Here is a 22,239-nt window from a genome sequence, read left to right as displayed (position 1 = left end):
GCTTTCCATTCTGAAATGTCTGTGGCGCTCTTGCTGAGCCAGTGGGATGTGTCCTGGGAACTGATAGGGAATAAGGAGACCAGATAAAGCCACAATACGGCTCCCATAGAAGCAGTAAGCATTGAGGCCTTTGGTGAAAAGGGAGAAATTAATTCCTGTGCTCGAGGGGGAGGGGTTCCTCTGGCTCTGTTTGAAAAGGGGTGCCCTATGCAATGGAGCCGGTATCTGGCAGTGTCACCCGCTGATTACCACTCCCGGTTTATTTTATTCCTCGCTGAGTTAAAGGAAATCCCGGGTGGAATGAACAGTACACTTTTCTGTTGAATCAATTAAATTTATTTTCCCATCTGCATAATTATGCAACCAATTTGCTTACATAACTGATGGCTTCTATCGGGAGGCAAAAAACATGCTGCACATTATGGAAATCATGCAAATCCCCCAGGGGCTGCGAGAGTGTTAACTTGATTTAAAGCTTCACTGAACTACAGATAGTTCCTAAACCTCGTCAGTCCTCTTTTTAACCTTTTTTGCCTGGAAATGCAATAGACGGTATGCAAATAACTCCAATCCCTAACAGTTAATCTCCCTTTGTTCTGAAACTCGTCAGCAAGAGACATCTTTGCTCAGAGTTGCAGGTCTCCACATCAGGTGCTTCTTGGCACCAACTACCTTGGGCAAAGAACAGACGTATAAATGTATGTATACGTTGAGCACTAGTAATTGCAGGAAAATAAGCTTTTGCTTTTCCCCTGGGGAGCGCAGCGCTCTTGGTGGGTTCTTTGCCCCATTTGGCATCTTCGTTATGCAGAACAAAGAAAAGGCCAAGCGCATGTGGGTACGTGGATAACCCCTTTCCCTCTTTGCAAAGGAGCAGCCATTTGCCCTGTCAGGGACTTCCCTTCCCGTGTCCCCGAGTAACGGCCGCGGACGCGCTCTACTCTGAGCAGCAAAGGCCACTGGGTCGAAGAGGGGCCGCCTCCCTCCATCTGGCGGCACAGGCCTTGGAGAAAGGGCCGCCGCACCACCTCACGTCGCGCCCTGCAGCCAAGGGCAGCAGCAACACCTAACGCGTGAAACCAACGGCTGTTACGTGTCCGTTTCACGTAATCACCATTAGCCAAAGCGCTGGCCCAGCCGCCGTTCCCCCCAGCCGCCATTTTCACACACGCCCCCACCCCGCCACAGACTGCCCTGAAGGCCGGCCCACTGCGCCTGCGCGGGGCGGGGCGGCGGCCGGAGCCGGCGGGAGCCGAGAGCGCAGGCGCGCGCCGGCTCCATTCCCGCGCCGGCCCCACCCCCACCCCAGCCGGCCCCGCCTCCGGCGGGAATCCCCTCGTCCGCCGCCGCCGCGCGGCCCTCCTCCGCCCCGCCTCCTCTCGCCCGCCGCCTCCGGGGCCGTCGGCGGGGGCGGCTGCGCCAGGAGATGGGGGGCCGAGCCCCGGCGGGCGCTGTCCGGCCGCGGCGGTAAGCGGGGCCGGGCAGGGAGCCTCGGGCTCCTCCGCGAGGGGGGCGGAGGGAGGCAGCGCGACCCGGTGAGGGGCCGGCTCGGCCGTCGCCAGCCGGAGGACCGTGCGAGGGCCGAGAACGGGGCGTGGGGGGCTGCGCTGAAACGGGGGCAGGCTCTGTTGTGGCCGCCTCGCTCGGCCCCTCCGGTGGCGGAGCGTCCGTAGGCTGCCTGGGGGAAGGCGGTGGAGCAGGCGCCAGGCCCTTCGGTGCCGCCGTTCTCCGGTGGCCGAGCCCCGGGGCACCTGCCTGGGCGGCGCGGAGGGCCCGGGGCTGCTCTGTTATTAACGGCGGGGGGAGTGGAAGGGTCCGTGACACACATCCCTGACGGTTGTGCCGTTAAAGCAGCTGTAGGGAAGGCCGCCGTCCGTGCCGTTAGTGAATTTTAAACCGAATTCCGTCCGGGCGCTCTGCTTTCAAACGGTTTAAGCAGCGGTTGGGTGGCGCGCGGGACTCTGTGGAGCCGCGCGTCCGCCGGTGTCACCGGCGCCGATTTTCCCTGTCACCTCCTTTATTTTTCACGCTGTTTTCCTGCCCGCTGCCGGCCGGGCCGCAGGTGACTGACCCACCGGGCTGCCGGGAGCCAGCGGTGCGGCGGCGGGCAACTCCGGGCTGCCAAAAGGCTTTTGCCAAATGACGGCCGTGTAATTAACGCCTTTGTTGTGCCTTGGCAGGGGTCTCTCTGAGGTGGGGTGCGGGTGAACCTTGGTCAAAACCAGGAGGTTTTATAACTAAGCATTTAAAAACAAGGGACAATGATGCTTTTGTCTGGTTATGTAAAGTGTCACCACAGATTAGTGAGATTCGTGGTTTTTTTCCATCCTCTGTCCAAATCCCTGAAGTTAAAATAACAGAGAGAAAACTGGTTTATTACCAGAGAGCCTGTTAACATGTTTAAGTTAGTTTATGGTTAGGACCGTTGTTAGGGACACTAAAAATGAAGTTATTATTGTGTTGCCCACCTAGTTGAACATCAGAAGACAAAAATTGCAAAGTATTTTGGGGATATTTTAGCTCAACGTATTTTTTCCTCACCCTGTCTGCCTCTAGTAACATCTTTGGTAAACAATTTGTATTCTTAGTTAAGCGTTACTAAGATGCACTTCTAAAACTTAAAGTGCTTTACTAAATAATCATGGGAACTATCATGCTGTGTTGGAACAGGGATGGTATTTCTCCAGTAACTGCTCATCCCAGGTGCTTTAAAACAGCATATTTAGTGGGAATATGTTATTTTGAAAAGTGCAAAGAAAAGTATGTCTTTTTAAAAAAGTGCGTGAAAACATGTGAGAAATCATTGCCAATAGGGAGCTTGCCTCATAATCCCTAATAATTAGGTATATGTTTGCACTCTGACACGCTAAGCGGTTTATCTCCTGTTGGAAAACTCCCAATGACAGTTGCAGAGAGCAGAAGTTACTGGTAAAAATTGCTGATTCATTTTTTCCAGCAAACTTTTTCATTTTCAGCAAACTTTTGATAAAGATTTCTAGGCATTGTTGTATGACAGTGTCTTTCCCTTTGGTTTTATGCTGTGCTCTCATGAAATAGTTGGCGTATGAATTTTAAAGTATTATCATTTGTTTGAAAGTTTTGGATCTAGCAGAGTAAAGAATTTACGTGGAATTCCATGAGCTAGTATGTGTTAGCACTTTAAAGAAAGGTTCTATTTTTTTGTTTCTGTACTTTAAGACAAAAACTGAACATCAGGAAGGGCACAAAACACTTTCAATAAGTAGGATTTTTAGGGTTTGGGTTTTTTTTTTTCCCCTAATTGGAACATCTTCAAATATTCGTCTTCAAATCAATATCTGCTAACAAGTCTTGATATTTGTAAGACTCATTGTTAGTAGAGGAAACTGAAAACATTCTTATGCAAAACTTCAGGTTTTATGTGTGATTTCTCAACTTTGAAAGTCACAATAGTAATATAAAATTATCCCGTAGGATTTAGAGCATGCACTGATAAGTAACAGTAATGGGGAAATACTCAAGTCCATTACTAAACAGGAATTTTTTTCTTTTTTTAAGTGAGTTAGTGGATGGCTGAAAGTTGGCTTGACCACTGAGTTGCTGAAATGTTTTGCTGCTTGAGAGCCGTGAGAAGGTATGGCATGTTGCTGACCTGATTTACCTTTGGCATATATATTTAAGTGTTTGCTTATGACTTGCATATATGTAAAACTGGTTTGGTGTTTTTATTTAATACTTATTTCTTTGGCTTTCTCATCTTCACAGCTTAAAGCTTTCAACAGAACATCCACAGTTGAAAATCCCCAAAAGCCTTATGCCTGTCCTCGAGTGAGACATGAAAAAGGCTCTCAATAAAACAAGGGTTTTAGACTACCACTTCCTCATCATTAATCTATTTTAAAACTGAATATGATAACCAATATATTTCTGCATTATTGAGTTATTAAAGCTCAGTGTTTCAAAACGAGTGAACATATCTATAATAATGAGCTTAATTTAACACGGCTTTTCAGCGCCAATGCTGTAAGCCAAAAAGTTAAACTTCAGAGACATATGAAGACAAAGTAAAAAGAAAGCTGAAGGGAATTATTTAATCAATAAATTAAATCAGTCCTAGAGTACGATTGCATAATGTGTTCTTGCAGAGATTGTGTTTCATATCTTTCATGAAGTGGAGACGGCTGTCCTCGAAGTGGTTATGACCTTGATTTTTAACATGAAGCCTTTCTCTGCTCTTCAAATCTGAATGAAGCTCTTGGAACAATCCTTGCTCCTTGTGAGTGAAGCCATAAGCATCTTTCTTGCATTTTCTCTCTCTGAATTCATTTTAATTCATTTATTATGTCATTTCACTTGAAGGATGCCTCAGAGTTCTGTCTTTCACCTTCAGTGAATGAATTCTTCCTTCTGTCACGCAGACTAATTTTGGCCTTTGAGCGTTTCTCTTTTAAGCAAGTTCAAAATAGACTTTTGGCTGGAATCCTGAGCCTTCCTACTAGCATGACAGTGTTGTTTAGATACAAAACAAGGGAACTAAAGTTAACTATACTTGGCCATTTTTCTGGTAGAATACCAGATGGAAGTTTATGATTAATCAACTTGGAAGTATGTTTAATAGTTTTCGGGTATGTTGGAACTTTTTTTTTCTTAACTACTGGAAGCAACGTGGCATGTAGCTCGAGAGTGGATGTGGGAAATGGTGTACAAATAAGGTGAAGAGAGAGCTGAGTTCCTTAATTCCTCCTAGCAGCTGGGTCTAGGAGGATGTCTGTTTCTTGCGTGGCTCTTAGTCTGAACTGCTATCAGATAAGTAACTGGTTAATTTACTTTTTTTTTCCCATTGTTGGAAATAATTTTTTTCCTTTTTACCACTTTGTGTCCACTTGCTACAAAAAAAAAAAAGAAAACTTCTGCTATTTTTTTTTTCTCAACAAGACAATTATTTTGGAGTGTTTCTGGATCCAAAATGGTAAAGCATATGACCAAGTGGACTCTTACCCAGTGTGCTTTGCTTCCTTTCTTGCCAGGTCAGGTAGAGGGTTTTTTTCTGCATCACTGAGCAACTCTGGCATGTTCTTGTCATTGAGAGCTTTTGCTTTCCATAAAAGAATGATATTGCTGTGGTGCTTCGCCATCTCCGGCTGTTTTGAGTAAGATTGTGGGCTATAGTGATGACTAGTCTTAGAGTCTTTCTGAGATGCAGCCAGCAAGGAGGTAAAGTGTTTGCCAGTAATACGTTTTATCTTTTTTTTAATCTTCCATTTAATCCATGTGCATGAAAGTTGCTTTTAGTCATAATAGTTTGAAATTTCATCAGTCATCTTACATTACAGGTTTTCCATCCCACTTTTTCTAGAAAACCTCTCCTGTTTTCAGCAAGCTGACTTTTAAGACCTACTAATTAAATATTTGCCCGCCTCTTAGGCAGAAGACATTAGATTTAACTGCTTTCATGTCTCTAATTGAAGAGCTGAAAAGGTTGACAGAAAAAAAGTAAAGCAAGGGTCACTGCATCTGCTTGACAACTCAGCTGTTGTCATTTACACTACCATTTGCCAAAATGAAAAATACTGCTTATTGTCTAAACACAAATGAGGGGATTTTAATTTTTTTTTAATTAATGAAAGCAGTCAGGAAATAGTCTCATGTGTTTCTGCGTCCAGGATGATTACTTGGTCTAAGATGCTGAACAAATAGCTCTTTGTAAAACAGTCTTGCTTACTATTATTAATAAAGTTACTAGTTTTAGCTCTTTGTAAAACAGTCTTGCTTACTATTATTAATAAAGTTACTAGTTTTATCTGAATTGAAAGCAGCTTTGCCTCCAATCTGCTGTATATTTTCCTATTTGGGGCTTGCAGTTGGAATGATATACAGTGAGGAGTGAAACAGCATTGTATTGCGTAACAGAGCAGAATCCCTACCTTTCTGAGTTGCAAACTAAAATGAACGTTAATCACAGAGAAAGTGGTTGGCCTGTTGAATTTGTTAGCCTGAAGGAGAAATCTATTGTTAAATATTTACCAATTCACGTTTTCTTCCTGCTTTTATATATACACTGTCTCTTGGTAATTAGTTTGCAAACTTGAGTGTCAGCTTTGAGCTATGGCAGGAGCTTTTGGTGGTCTTTAATTCAGAACTTGTTTTTCCTTCCATTTCAGTCTTCCGTTACACAAGTGTGCACGTTGCAGAACTGTTGTTTGATTTATGCATAATTGGAGGTATTCAATCTTTTGTACTTTCTGAACTTCCTAAAACTTTCTTCAGCTTTTCCTTCTGATCTTAGGTGAAACAATCTTCTTTTCCTACCACTGAAATTTCTTTTAGTCCTTGTTTTCTTCTATTTCAGTGAAGATCAAAGGGCAGAAAAGTACTGTCTTTTTATTTGATGTCTTCTATAAAAGGGTATGTTTGGGAAAGTAAATTAATTTTTTTTTTTTTTAATGGACACAAGTATGTGAACCTCAGAAACTAATGCAGAACTTCTATTGATTGAATTGTGATTATTATTCCTGGGTAAAATTTAATATTATTTTGGTGCTGCTTGAAAAATACTGGGTTTCGCTCTTTTAACTTGTAGGTGCAAAAGTATGTAAGGGTTGGCTTTTAAGAGTGGCTTCAGCAATACCTACAAAAAAATACCACTAAAGCCAGTCTCCATCATTTGAACTACTTGACTGGGGAATTTTTATTTGAGCCTGCTTTGAGAAAGTAGAGTACTTATTTATGTGTCTTTAATGAGCCATTAGTATCCACCATCTCTCAAACCTGTTGGATTTGCTCTGTATAAATACAGCTTTGGGATTCCCAAAGGGAAGAATCCAGAACTCAGACTTTTAATACCAGTTTTAAATTATTATACTTGCAACTGTGAATGTTTACTCCATTCTGTCACAATATAATGTAATTTATATCAGTTTATCACTTGATTGGTTGCATCATACATAAACATTTTATTACTTTACTAGGTTATGTCTGGAGAAGATATTGCTACAGTGCATTCTTCAGTCAAGAACTTTGTCAGGAGCTGATGCCATTAATGCTCTCAGACCTTTCTATTTTGCTGTGCATCCAGATTTCTTTGGCCAGCATCCCAAAGAGAGGGTAAAAATCTTTCTAGTTTTTTTTTGTAAAATTTCTTTGTAAATGTGACATATATCAAGAATGGAAATTCTCTAGTTTTCCTGCTGTCAGAGAAACAAAAGTAGTATTAGAATGGAATGTGGTTGTTACCAGAGCAAAAAGAGGTGCACTTTCTTTATTTTTAATAAGGATAGGTCCCTTAAACACCCATTATTTATTAGTCATATTTCCTGTTTAATTGTTGTAAAGAAAATACTGAATTCTTCCAGTCTAATTTGTAATACGTATTACTTGCTTTATCACTTTGAAATGTTGTGCATTATATTTGAATCAATGGCTTTCTTTAAGCATGAAAGCCTTAAAAATGATGTTTTGGAATGTACAGGAATGTACAGGAATGTACGTCATACAATTTATTCATGTAACAGAATTATTCATTTACGCTGAGAATGTGAACTATATCACTACTTGTTAAGAGCAGCTGACGGTTCGTAAAACTAATTCTGCATGTAAGATTTAAAAGGGTTAGATGAAAAAAGTCCGAATTCTTCATCTGTAATGTTGGGTTTTTTTCTTTATTTTTAAACAGGAAGTAAATGAAAACTCTCTGAAGAGATTAAATGGTTACTTGGAGAACCTACAGAAACCAGGATTTCGCTCCTTTAAGCCAACTCAGCTTACTTTTTATGTAAGAGAAAGAGACCCAAACTCTTCTAATGTTCAAGAATCCTTCAGTGCTTCAGGTGCTTTTATATCGTGCAGAATGTATCTTCATGAATTTAAATCCTTTCAGACTGTTACTTAGTCTTGTGCAGTTATAATGACTTTTCAACTGAATAAAATCCTGTCAAACCATGAAAATACGTATTAGATCAGACAGCTAGGACCATCCCAATTAATTAAACATCTTAAGCTTTAAAAAGCATTGAAAAAATGAGAAATTACAAAGTTGAGATCAAGTTACAGTATGAGGAAGTGAAAACATAGGTTGACGTAAATTATGATTTTTCTGCTTTTAATACCATTGTCATGTTTAACTGGAACAACAGTTGGGCCCTTGTTTCATTGCAGATAATGTGTAGTACACAGTGTCAGGGTGCTTGTAGGATCAGTAGGAACTTCCTCTGTAAGCAGAAGTTGTATAATATCTGAAGCTTCAATTTACCACGTTTTCACTTAGCTTTGAGACTACGGAAAATATTGCCGAGGTTGGAGTATTGGTTTTGATTAATTTTATGCTATGTATTTGTCTCTGCACCAATATGCCTTATCTGACAAATGAGTTTTGTGTTATATATCCTGCTAGTCAAAACACCTGAGCAAATTCTGAGGGACCCTAGTGCTAAAAAAAAAAAAATCATACTGTTTTTCAAGAAGATAGTAGTGTTACGTCTAGTCTACTTAAAATAACAGGTGAACTGGCAGCTGTATTCTCTTGAGTCTAATACTTCCTTACTTTCTAATGGGACAGTTAGGTCCCATAGCAAAGTGGTGGGACTTAATTTTAGCCAGTGGAAGTGTAATGTTCTGGTTTGAAGCTTGTTTGTAGCCTGTGAAGAGCTGCTGTAGTACTGCACTTTTACAGTAAGCTATATCCAGAGTGATGATCAGTAATAATGCGAATTGTATAGAGCTGTGAACAAAACTGCCACTGCTAAAGTGACAGCATCCTTTTTTGGGTTATGCTGCATCTGTAGCTAGGTTTCCATTTTGTCCAATGATTCAGAGAGTTAAAATGGCTTTATTTATATTTTTGGACACATAAGTGAGCACGTGAGTTTTGCAGTGAGTATCGAAATAACAGTATATTTTCCAACTATATATGCCTTGTTTGGGTTCTTGTAAAATGAGAGAAATATTAATGCATTTAAAATAATGGTAATTAAAGAATACTAATTTTGTGGGGCTTGTATTTTATAGGCTTTCGAGCAGTCAGTTTTACATTACATACTAGAGATCTCCTGAGCACCGTATTGGATATTCTCAACTCCTGCAGTTTATCTACAGAGCATATTCAAAGTTTGAATGCAAACTCTCAGCCCCACAAGGATGCAAAAAGCACACTGAACAGACCTATCAAATGGGATAAGACTTATTATTCATTTACTGGATTCAAGGATCCTGAAGAGGAACTAGAACAAGCCCAGAGAGTGGAAACAACTTTAATGTACGTAAGGCTTTTATTTAACTGATACTTTGTAACCTAAATTGGTCTTATTCTAATGCTGAGGGTTTTTTAAAGGCAATCAATAAACATTCTGAACAATACGAAACTTTATTGTCCAACATGTAATTCTGTCATGCTTTTTATAATTAAAGAGGGTTCAAACGAGCTCCTGGGATAACTATAATGCCAGCTAAGCTGAGCCATTTGTGTCTCTGCCCAGCATTCATGTTTGGTCAATCTAGTTTTTGTTGATCTAGTTTTTCAGTTTTGTGGAATATTGATGGCAATTCAGAAGTAGGCAGAGGTTCCACTTGCTCCAAATAGCTCCTTACCTCTTACGGGACTTCTGTAACACCAAACTATAAGGCTATTAACTTTATTGTTAGTATTTCATTATCATATTCTGTTGGGGGGCAGGGAGATAATACATGAAAACTAAGGTTAGAATGTTTTAATTTGCCAGATATCTTACTGTTGTGCTTCTGATTTGTTGTTCAGCATACCAACGTTAATATTTAAATTGAGGTAATTATAAACACTGAACTTGCATCAAATGCAGCTGCTTGTGTATTAGAGGTTGGTTGTTTATAAATTCTGTATGTGCTTATTTTGGGGAAGGGTGAAAAATTCTGCCTTGAAAACCTTTTTGTAACATTGAGACTTAGGTGCTATTTGAAATCAATGCAGAACTGTGATGGTGGTATCTTCAGAGCAAAGAATACCCCTCATCCTGCCTAGCACCTCACAAATAAAACTACTATAATATATGCTACTGTAGGACACTTAACTAAGATTGAACATACTAGAGAATATTTTTACTTATTTTTACACATTTACAAGAAACGCCACAAACAGTTACATATTAACAGTCTGGTTTTAATACCTAGCCATTTGGCATTGGGCCTCTCTTTTTGCTTCTGAGTTTGAATTTTTTCACTTAGAATACAGTATGAGAATGGAAGTATTTTTTTTTTGTAAAAAAGAGAGTATGAAAATAAGTTTATGCTATGAACAAAGGCTTAATCTCTTAGAGTAGCTTTTTCCTGGAAATAGAATGATCTATTTATTGAAAGTTTTAGATGTGCTCCATGAGTCATGTTTGCCTGGTTGTGATTATTGACAAAAGAACTATAAAACCTTGACCTGTTTAATCTGTGTTCATCCCAGCTCTGTAAGAATTACCTAACTTGGCCCTTTAGTACCACCTCTCTTATTTGATAGTTTATTATGATCTACTGTTGGGTTTTTTTCCTCCTCTTTCAGATCCTGGCTGGATGATAATGAAGCAAGTGCAGTAAAAAAGCTGAAAAAGAGTTTGCCACTTAGAAAAGAACTAGAACGTTTAAAATTTGAACTCTGTCATCAACTGCAGCTCTCAGATATCAGGTAATAAATTAGATCAGTTGGACTTGCATCAAGACAGTCAAAGCAAGAAAGTGTTGTGTAATACTACACCATGAGATTTAAAGGCTTATTCCAAACCACCTATATTTCATATATGAAAAGTGTTACTGCACTGAATAAGATTTGTCCCAGTAGATTTTTTCCGGAAAAAAGTTCCGTGTTACAACCTGCTCAAAAAGACCTAGTATTTGTAACTAAAAAGGCTTCAGTTGAGGCAAACGCGTAAGTGCTTGAAGTAGGACCTGTGCCTATGCGTTAGTTTGACTGTTTTGCTGGATAAAATTGCTCTTCCTGAATTCAAGTGAATATCTACAAATGTGACTACATTGGCAGTGAAATGCAACATTGCACACGGTATATATTGGCATCCTATGAAGGCTTAATAAAAATATGTTGTTCTTTCTAGTGTCTTGTTTCCCACTCTCCAGAGGAGGAGGTTATTTGTTTGCTTGAAAGGGCTGAGTACAGTTGGTGGCCTTGATTCTTCAGGATATTTTTCAGAAAATAACGCATGCTCCTTTTTTTTTTAAATTTTGTCCCTTCGAATGAGGATGTTCTGAAGTGGGATATCGAGGATGGGAAAATGGCAGTGAGGGTATTAAAAAACAGGAAAATAAACTTGGGGGGATTATTTCAAGGGCTAGTCTGTTAAATTCTCCTTTTAACCACAAAAGAGAGAGCTGGAGCTTCTGAAAACATGCTTTTGTTCTTTTCACCCTGTTAAAGACCCTGGCTTCCTTTAAGCTGAAGCCAGTTTTTGTGAACACAATTTCTAATCCTCTGCAACTGTGCTGTGGTGTTTTTTTTTTATTTAAGGAAGCTTGTGTACCCACGCGTAGGTTGGGTTTATTCATGGCTTATATTTAATTTTCTTATAGTTCATTCTTTTAAAATACACCAAAACAATTGTGTTCCATGAAGAGTTATTAGCCTTCCAAGAGTTGTATTACTGTAATTCAGAAAATGTCAGCATCAGGAATCTGACAAGCAAGTATCTTAATAGGAAACTCCTACTTGGGATCCTGCAGCCTAATGCTAGTGTTCAGGGGTTTGGAAAATAATGGCATTTGGCTTTTTTCCATGCATAAAATTAGGAATACTGAAGAGAAAGTAGGATCTGTAAGTCACCTTAGCACCAGGCAGGAATGTAATACTGAAAGCAAAGTGATATTGCTAGGTAACAGTAAATAGTTATTAGAATTACTTGCATTATAATAGCTTGAATTGCCTCATAAGTGCTGTGGCATAGTCCCATTATCTGTGTCCCAGAGTGGCTTTTTGCCAGTTAGATTTCCCTAAATGACACAATGTGGGTGGTCCCCAGCCAGCAGCTGAGCACCCGCACAGCTGCTTGCTCATACGCCCCCAGCAGGATGAGAGGAAGAGAATAGGAAAAGTAAAAGCAAGAAAACTTGTGGATCAAGGTAGAAGTTTAATAGGTGAAGTGAAACCAAGCTGTGTGTTCAAGTAAAGCAAAAGGAGGAATCCATTCATTACTCCCTGTTGACAGGCAGGTGTTTAGGCACTTCTGGGAAGTAAGGCCTCAGCATACGTAACGGTTAATTGGGAAGACAAATGCCATAACCCCAAAGGTCCCCCCTTGCTCATCCTTTCCCTGAGCATTTCTTGCTGAGCATGATGTTACATGGTCTGGAATATCCCTTTGGTCAATTAGAGTCACCTGTCCTGGCTGCGTCCCATCCCAGCTTCTTGCCCACCCCAGCCTACTCACTGATGGGGGCGGCTGAGGAAGAGAAAACTTGGACACTGTACCAGCAGTGCAAAATAGCCAAGAGTTTGCTGTGTTATCAACTCTATTTTAGTAAAAAATCCAAAACACAGGGGTGCTGTGAAGAAAACTAACTCTGTCCCGGTCAGACCAGTACAATAAGGGAATTGTAATTTCCAATTATGAGACAATTCTATCTCAGATAGAAGTTTGGGAAAGAATGTAATTTTTCAATACACTGGGACAACTTTACAATTTAAATGCTTTTTGAAATTTAATTAATAGTTTGATCTGTCTGTGATGGTAGAGATGTCAAACCATGTATATTAAAGTCACCAATGTAATACCTGTCTCCTGTATGGTTTAACATACATTAATATAGTTACAAAAATTATTCCACTGTAAAATATGATTATGTACATATAGCAGCTTACTACAGGAATCATAGTAATATTTTGGGCAAGCAACTGAAAGGGGAAAAAAAGATAAAATGTCCAGATATAGAGTATTTGCTCCTCTAGACAAACATTATGCAGAGTACAAACAAAAACTGCATGCCGTGTGACTGAACCATATTCTAGGTTGTCTGTTGCTGTTTACTTGCAAACTCTCTTGGGAGAGAGATTTGCAAGTTCTGTCTACCAGGTTTGATATTTACTTTTCCTATATCTCGTTTTATGTCATTTTATTTATTTTTTATTTTATTTATATCTGGCTTTATCTAGTTTTATTCTTTTTTTGGCTCTCATTTTAACAGAGATCATAAAATTTTATTTAGGTTTTTATGTGTTAAAATAGCATATGACAGCTTTTCAGTAGGCCTTTGCTTTTATTTCTGTTGAAGAGTTATTTTGTTTGAGGAGTTTTTGTTTGTTTTCTTTTAATAATGCTGAGAATTAAATGCTGTGAATTGTATTTTTATTTAGGTGGCAGAGAAGCTGGGGTATTGCTCACCGCTGTAGCCAACTACACAGTCTAGGTCGTTTAGTCCAACAGAGACCTGAAGTATTAAAGAATGTTAAAGGTATTTCTGTTGCTTGTTTCATATATCCTAATATAGTACTGATTCAAAGATGAGCATGAGCCTTCTGTGGCAAGGGAGTGCTAGTGCTTCTCAAGAACGCTTTTGGTAACTGCAAAGAAACCTGCCAGGGTTACTGAAAAGCTGGTGAGAACTTACATTTTAAGCTACTGAGTATTTTTTAAAGTGAGTGGTTTTGCTACGCTCAGCTTCTATTTTACTTCTTAATAAATGCAAACTGAGTGATTTGAAAGCACCAGACTTACTACTAACAATGAAAGTAAAAAATCCATGCTGAATTTCTGAAAGGGTGGAGGTAGCAGTAGATTGTTACTTGTGGTAGATTCAAGACAAAAATGCTAGTAGCTCTCTAAAGAGCCAAAATAAGCAGGATTTAGTGGAATACCTTTGAAATCATGTCTTCTCTTATTGTGCATGTTCTATAAAATACCTATATTGAAGTCTGTGTGTTCTGAAGAAAAACTAAAATGTTCTGTAAACCTGACCTGACATTCTTCTTGTGCGGCTCTTTGACCTGTGGCAGTAGCTGTTTGCTATAATTGTAACTCCACATTTTATGCCTGTCTGCAGGTGCTCAGTTTTGAGTGGCTTTCATTTGAGGGTTCACCTCATCCTTTGTCAAACAACAGAGTGTGTAGGACATTAAGTAGTAGTTTTAAATTGTGACAGGTTTCAAGTTAGTTTCTTTACCTAAGTGCACTAAGGATTTAAAGTACTAGAGAAGTCTGTCTTGCGAACCTGTTATAGTCTCCATCTTTGACAATCTTTAATAATATACTGGACAAATGCCTGTCAGTAATTATACAGGTACAGTTGATCTTGCTTTGGAGTACAAGGATGGACCAGATGCCTTAAAGTCAGTGTTGGTCTGTCTTAAGGATTTTGGCAAACTGATTTCTGAGAGCAGAAGCTCTAAGCCTTGTCTTGCAGATCAATACATGCTACTGAAGACTTTTGTGGAATCTTATTTTGATAAATACTTGTGCTTTTACCTTAAAGAATTCTTGAGAATCTGTGTACTTCACTTTAAATAAAAAAATGCCCACAATCAGACTCAAAAAATCAGATTAATACTATCCTTTTATGTTGTCTCTATTCTTTCTTAAAAAAAATAAAATAAAAAAAAAAGCACCACAACAAAACACCTAATGCAAAGGTGCTTCTTATGGCTTGCATATCGCAGAGTTCTGTGGGAATAGCATTGAATGTCTGTGCTAATAGTTCTTTGACCAACCCTTACCTTCTTGATCTATACTTTAAACATATATTTCCTACTGTATACATGATTTGTACAGATTCTTTGAATATGCTGTCTGATGCAATTTTCTCTTATTTTAAAAGTAATCTTTGTAAGAAAAAAGTCCAGGTAACTAAAAATATATCAAGTTTAAACAGGGAGAAGGCAAATGCTAAAAAAAATATTGGAGTTTTCAAGAATCACTCTTTCAAACTTTGAGAGTAACAGAAACACCTACTCCTGTGTGTTTGTGCTGCAGAAATGTGTTGCTTGTGACATGTTTAGTAGCACATTTAAACCTTAGATAATTGTGGGAATAATTGCAATAGTTCATATTAGTAAAGAACTTTGTTCAATCTTTAGGGCGCACAGTGGTATTTACAGACCGTTCAGGTATGAGTGCAGCAGGCCACATAATGCTGGGGACCATGGATGTTCACCATCACTGGACCAAAGTAAGAAGATTTCAAAGTAAATGATAATGCCTCTTGTTGTGACATCCTGTTTTCAACTATAACTAAAACATTAATTGGTGCAGATAACTGATGAGTAATTTAAAGCAAACACAGAGCTACTATGTTTAGCATAACTGCGTACATTGCATTCTGAATTCAATCCTGCAATGTACTGTTACTAACAACAATCTTTGTCAGATCTTTACTGCTGCTTTCAATACAGATCAGTCCTACCCCTGATTAGATATAAAGAAAAATAATTTGTTATGCAGTGTTCCAGTCTATGCAGTGAGCACTGGGAGAATATTTTATTCTCCATAAAGAGCTCATCCCCATGAAGAATTCAGGAATTTTATTCAGATTTTTTGTTAAAATGGGACTTAAAAGGAGTTGTGAAGTGATCATTTCAGTCAATAGCTGCTAACGAGCCCTGTCACTCCACTTTATTCTTTTAGGCAGATAATGTGGATGTTGCAGCAATTTTTATTTAGTAACTATGCGAATTAAAGTTCAGAGTTGACAAGCTTTCTGACATCGTAAATGATAAGGTATGATATGCAAAGCCACAAAATACATAGTGCTATCAGCATGTCACTTAAGGAAATTTTCTTGAATCTTGCTTGCTGAAATATTATTGATAGTTCTATCAAAAAATAATTATTTGTAAAGGAGATAATTGGTGAAATTGCATAGTTAGGAATTTCACCCAGCTAGAATATCAGAATATTCTATTACTGTATTCCAGTCAATGAATAACATGAAAATGTAGCACTCAGTCCAAAGCTTTCTTTGGTGGTGGTTTGAATTTTTGCCTATATATGTTTCACTCGGCGAAAAAAAAAAAAAAAACCATGGTTTGTTAATGTGAATTATTTACAAAGAAATTAAACTGAGAAACTAGAATTTAATGCTAAACTTTCTACTCTGATATTTTCAAGTGTTGATAGTCTTTGAAATAAAAGTGTTCTTCTGATTAGTACTAAAAACCGCACTCTCTTCCTTGAAAAGTGCTGCTTCTTTCTAACTTTTGCTGAGGGGTTTTCTAAAGGGGTCATATCTGCACAAAAGTATTATGCAGATGGGACAATGTGTAGAGTTGGTTGTGGTGATAGTATTTGCTTTTGAAGACAGAGGAGAGGTGTGTATTTGAACCTGAAATCAAGGGCTTTTTATTTTAAAATGCACTGAAGATCATATTAAATGATTCACAGAAAAAGTCAGTGAAAATCTTCATGAGGTTGGTTAGCTGCTCGTTTTTTAGAGATTTTTTTTTTTTTTTTGTCCAATTCTAACCCATTTTAGAAAGCAGTTCTAAATGCTAGTACTTTTGTTACTAATTATTAGAAAGAGGAAGCAGTATTGTCCAAGTACGTAAAATGCATGGTCAGAGGCACGGTATTTAGAGGATTTTTGTGGTTTATAACAAATGGAAATGCTGAAGCAATGGATTTTACTGTGCCAAAAACTGCTGTCTTTCTACTACTGTCTTGGATTTCTAAAGCGATTATTCTGAAATCACTTGACTTGTTGCAGCATTATGGTTTTTGTATGGAGAACTGTTTTCCAGTAATAACTGGGTAGATTGTAAGTAGTGACTATTACTACAGACTTCCTTATTCACTTGCTGTCCTGTTCCAGCCTTCTCCCTGTGACACCTTCTATGTCTCAACTTACAAGTCTCATCACTTCTTACCTTTTTCTGGTGTAGGTTTTGTAAATTAGAGGTCTGGTACCGTCCTCCTTTCTTCTCTCCCCTCAGACTTGAGACGGGCTAGGTTATCATCCAAACCCTTGGAAAGAACTAGTTCCAGCAATAGAAGCTCTTTCTCTTTTGAGAATTGGTAGAATTTAGACTGGCAATAACATTTTTGATTATATGTGGAATAGCTGTACCACTATGATAAAACATTTTATGTAAGCCTCGTTATATTTTTTTTTTTTTTTTTGATCTGGGACTGTTAGTTTCTGTATATATAGAGATAAAGGACATCCATCAATCTTGTTATGACCTTTTGGTGTCTTTATAGTATAAAGACTGAAAATACTTACAAGTTGATTCCATTATATCTTGCCCCAAAATACATGTACTTGATAGTTCTGCTTTTTTGGTATTCTTTGATTGGGTTGTATGTTTGCATTGTTAAGTGTCTCTTTTATAGTTTCTTGTTATTTTTTTCATTTCTTAATTTTAAGTTATATGCTTTGTAACATAGGAAATGTTTATGTGTGTGCACAGATTTTTGAGAGATTGCCAAATTATTATAAACTTCAAAAAAGGCTGCTGTTCTTGGAAGAGCGGATAAGCCAGCTTCTGGGAGGCATACAAGTAATATATATTGAAGAACTGCAACCCCTGTTGACTCTAGAAGAGTACTACGAGACTCTGGACTCTTTCTATAATAAATTACGTGACAGTAGACTACCTTTTCATCCTCGCAGTCTGCGAGGCTTGCAAATGATACTGGAAAGGTAGGTATTTGCAGGAAAGGTTAATTCCTTTTAGAGCTTCTGCTCTTCTTTTTTTATTTATTTATTGTTATTCTGATTATTGTTCTCACTAAGAAGAAAACTAGTATAATCTGAAATGTTCGTTATGTCAAGGTCTTTTTGATTCTAAAGGTTTTAAGTGTCTTTTTATGGGTTAAGGAGGAATCAAATTGAAGAAAATCTGCATGTTTCATTCAAGTTAGGATCAAAGTTCTGTCTTACAGTGTTGTGCGGGGTTAAAGGTTTTATGCTGTCGGGTCAACACTCAGCTGGGTATGATGGTGTTGCTGTTTATATTTTTTGAGCATTGTTGACAGTTGCTTTTGAAATGTAATTTTAAAAAAGCTTTATGTACAATGCTTGTGTATTCTCATGAACCACACTTTGTTAATTTTTGTACCAGTTATTCTGATTGTGTTTAATTTATATTCTCTTATCTTCATTCTGAAAGTAATTCATGTAAAACTTGCATAAAAAAAAGATACCTTGTTTTTTAATTCCATCGTGTTTCATTAGTGACAGATATGCACCAAGCTTACATGAATTTGGACACTTTATGATCCCAACAGTCTGTGATCCAGCAACCCTTCAATGGTTTATTTTTGCCAAAGCACAGGAAGCAAGAGAAAATCTGAAAAGAAAGGAAGAGTAAGTGTTTATGTGACTAAATACATTTAACTCATGAAAATATTTTGTGTGTCATATGTTTTAGTTGGAGGAGGAGAACTTTGGAGAATGTATTCATGCTCTTTTGGTGGAAAAAACTTCTGTTTTATAAACAGAACTCTACTGAGTTAAAAATGTCATTGTTCAGCAAACACAAACAATTGTTAGAAAATACTCATCCTTCACTGTGTGGAAACAGTTGTACTTTATTAAGAAATAAAAGATCTTTGCTTACAAGACAAAATTTTGTAATTTTTTTTACAATTACTTCCCCAAAGGAGCAGTGGGTTATTTTTAAGGAAGACACCTTTTTATTGAGTAAGAAAAGCAACCAACTTCTATTAATATTACTAACATTGTGACAAGAAAACAGTAAAATCTAAGCTAAAAATAACTGAGACCAACTAGAGAATTATTATTTCTAGTTGTTTGTCAGTTAGGTGAGAAAAAGATTAGTTGGCACCTAACAATGGGAAGAAAATAATTGGGGTAGAATGATGAGAGAAATACCTCCTCGGTACTCTCAAAGATGGGAGTGAGATGAGAGAGATGACAATGGTGAGTCATAGTACCATACTTAAATACTTAAGTCTGTGACTTGTAATATCCATCAGAACTGTAAATATTATTCTTCACATGGTATGTTCTATGTGTCTTTAAGTCTTAAGAACATAAAGTAGAGATACTGGTTTTATTTTGAATAAAACACTGTGATAGGCAACTGGGTATTACTGACCTTTTAGATGTTGTTAGTACAAGTTTATGCTTTGGAAAGCTTTTAATAAATTGTTGAAATATTACACTGTCATGAGTGTATGCATGGTGTATAGATCCAGATATTTTTTTTCAAGATTATTTTAGGCATGAGTCTTACTGAAGGCTTTATGGTTCTAGTTCTTTTAAGATGTGATTGCTTGGGACGACATATTTTGGAGATGGACTTTGGTAAAACATGGAGGTTTGTTGGAATTTTTCCATAACCCTAGTCCAGCTTTGAAATTAAGTTACTTTTGCCATATAATACATGCTGAATAGCCCTCTATGTAGCTGTCCACATGTGACAGCTGGGAAAGTATTGTCTGTAGAGGCTGGGTTGGATGTTGTAGCAATTGCGTGTATTTGCATCTGGGTAACTCACTCTCCAGAAAACCTCACCGTACCCCACTTTATAAAGACACTAATCCAGGAAAAATGTCATCTTTAGGCTAGCAGTGAATGAATTGTGGGACTCCCCTCAGAGTTTAAGCAAGCAGCTTTGTTGTAAGAATGTAAGAGCCAAGCTAAATATCTCAGCTTTTCTGTTGTGTGTTGGATGATTGCTGATTTGTATAAAATAGTAAAGAACACCTGTACTGGGTCATATTGAAGGTCTGTCCTTATCATCTGTTAGCTTACAGAAGGACTGAATGAATGGGGCCAAAAATGTGGTGTTTGGTTTTGTGGGGTTTTTTTTCCACTCTGTACTCCTTCCCGTTTCTGACTGACTGCACTTGAGAAAATACTTGAAGCTGGAAACATTATCTCATGTTAAGAGTGTTCAATAGATCTTCTGTTTTCCCCTCTTAATTGTCTAATTCTGAGCCAACTTGCACTTTATGGCCCCAGAATATCCGTGGCAACAAATTGCACAGTTGAATTACATATAGCATGTGTATGTGAAGGAGACAAGAGGTATTCTTTGTTTTATAGACCCACAGCCTGATGATATCATTTGGCATTCTCTTGTTGAGTGCGGTGCCATGCAAGCACACGGAGATCCCAAACTGAGGTCTGGAGAGAGTGGTGTTGAGCCCCTTCAGTAGTGATTTTATGTGAATCAAATAGTATTGGTAGCTGTGTCCATGCTTAGCTTGGGCAGATCAACATCCCGGCAGCTCTGCAGATATGCTGCTGCTTTGTAGCTCCTCTCACAAAGTCAGGTTGGAGTTGTGGAGCCCTCTTAGCTCAGAGTCTGTGTCATAGGGCAGTGATGTTGCTGTTTCGATAACCGAGCTGGCTCTGGAAGAAGTATATAGCTATGTTAATGTGGCTCAGTTCCTGAGCTAGTAAGTCTTGCTGAACCCGAACTGTCTCTGCATCAGGTGATCCACAGTTCCAGTGACTCTTGATTAATTCTGCACATTAACTTCATTTCTGAGTCCCTTGAGTTTGTCATGTGGTGTCCTACCATTCTTTGTCTGGGGTGAATGGAAAAAAACCATCCGTGAGCTATGAATTCAATGTTCCATGTACTTCCTGCAATTAGTAAGTTATTAACACATTTAATGTATCAGATGGCTGTACCTGTCATCCGTTGTTTTTGATGACATGCAGAGTAGTAGTCTTAGTTAAGAAGACAGAGTAGTTACTAACATGATTTTTCTTAAAGTTTACACTTTTAAGGTTATTTAAGTACTTCCATCCCTTACATTAAGAATGGAGCCTCATAGGATTTTTATTTTGGTATTTTTCCCCATTACCTGGTAAGCAAAAAAAAAATGTCATGGTGCGGGCTTTCAAATGTAACTCTGTAGGCATGCTGTTGCCCGTAGTCATGGAAGTATGTGCAGTCTAGCCTCTGACTTAGACATCAGTATCAACCTGCACAAAAGACTCAGCTGTACCATAGTGTACATGAAGTGACACCTTTGTTTACATGCATATAACCTACAAATATACTTTTTTTTCAAGGTTGGGTTTTTTTTTAAGAACGTTCTAATTTTGTCACTGTATGTTGTCTTCATTTGCTAGGATGATGATTACAGAAAAAGAACTAATCGATACTTCCACTGAAAGATTTTCTTTGGATCGGCTGTATAAGGAACCCAGTGTTTCCAGTGCACAGATGATAGATTGTTGTAAGCGACTGCTAGAAGAATCATTGCCGTACCTACAAGGCATGCACCTTTGCATTTCGCATTTCTACTCTGTGCTGCAGGATGGAGACCTGTGTATACCTTGGAACTGGAAAAACTGACATAACTGATAATCAGATGAATTGTCTATTTTCTGTAAGAGGCTATAAATATGAATGTTTTTAAGAGTAAATTATTTAAATCTGTATTTTGATATTAGTATTCAACCCGCAAATTTTCTTCTAACTGCTGCTCAAAAAGGGTTGGAGTCCTAGAAGGTTTGCACAATGCGCAGTATTGCCAGTTCTGGGAAAGACATCTGTACATTCTCCATACTACTGTAGGAGTCCCAGTGTATGGTAGCAGTTGTGAAACCGCATTTTTGTAGTGAATTATGAAAGTACATTAAATTGCAAGTCTGCAAAATGTGCATGTGTATTTTTAATATACATGAATACTGCCAGATCTTCTTAAATAGTGTACTACTGAAACCAGACATTACATGTTATCTTAAGGGATTCATTGAATGCAGAAGTTGAGTATATAAGTTATCTGGTGGCAATATTGGCATTTCATATTGCTACTTGTTACTGGGGGGGAAGACAAGGGAAAAAAACATCAGGGTGTTTCTACTTTGCAGAAGAAAGCAGTACATTAACTCTGTCTCTACAGTAGAGTTTCATATGCTGGTCCAATATTGTTGTCTTAGAATTTCAAAATGCGCCAGTTGTACTGTCTGCAGTTACTTTAAAGGAGATGTCATTCTCTCTTTGTTTTCCGGCATTTGCTCCATAAATACAGACAATCCTCTTTACTTACACTATAACAGATTGCAAATCCCATTCATAACACTTAAAACCTGAGTAGTTTAATGTGATATCTGAGGAAAGGAAGCGTTCATTTGTGTGGGATTGTCTGCAAGACGAAGTGTTTCTCAGTGAAAGCAAGGAGTTTGCAGTAAGGCAAACACATGGATCTTTACTGGTACTTTATTCCTTAAAGAAAAAAAAAAAAAGAAAGAAAGTGTGAATGTATGTCAACACTTTTTCATTGTAATACATGCCAAGATGCATTTTGTATTTGGATTACTACTTTGCAAAATATCCTTTGAGAATAATCAACTGCTTCATGTTTCTGGACTTGAATTCACCTATAA

The 22,239-nt window shown here is 38.2% G+C and overlaps 1 protein-coding gene across 2 annotated transcripts; it reads left to right on the top strand.

The window, feature by feature from the left end:
• The first annotated feature begins 1,389 nt into the window (after positions 1–1,389).
• Positions 1,390–21,604, top strand: TCAIM (T cell activation inhibitor, mitochondrial). Of its 2 annotated transcripts, none has more exons than XM_082499356.1 (11): positions 1,390–1,467; positions 3,538–3,613; positions 6,948–7,083; positions 7,652–7,805; positions 8,983–9,229; positions 10,493–10,615; positions 13,289–13,386; positions 15,005–15,096; positions 17,333–17,565; positions 18,100–18,231; positions 20,980–21,604. In XM_082499356.1, the coding sequence occupies exons 2-11, from the start codon at positions 3,585–3,587 to the stop codon at positions 21,203–21,205; spliced, it is 1,470 nt and encodes a 489-aa protein (XP_082355482.1). In that variant the 5' UTR covers positions 1,390–1,467; positions 3,538–3,584; the 3' UTR covers positions 21,206–21,604. The 2 variants fall into 2 exon arrangements, with proteins under 2 accessions (XP_082355482.1, XP_082355483.1); XM_082499357.1 differs by lacking the exons at positions 1,390–1,467; positions 3,538–3,613 and adding exons at positions 4,115–4,255; positions 6,141–6,200.
• The last annotated feature ends 635 nt before the right edge of the window (positions 21,605–22,239 follow it).

This window comes from Vanellus vanellus (assembly GCF_965231255.1).
Source record: "Vanellus vanellus genome assembly, chromosome: 2".
NCBI classification, from domain to species: Eukaryota; Metazoa; Chordata; class Aves; order Charadriiformes; family Charadriidae; genus Vanellus; species Vanellus vanellus.
Note: the sequence above shows the minus strand (reverse complement) of the source record. Positions and strands in the feature narration are given on the sequence as shown.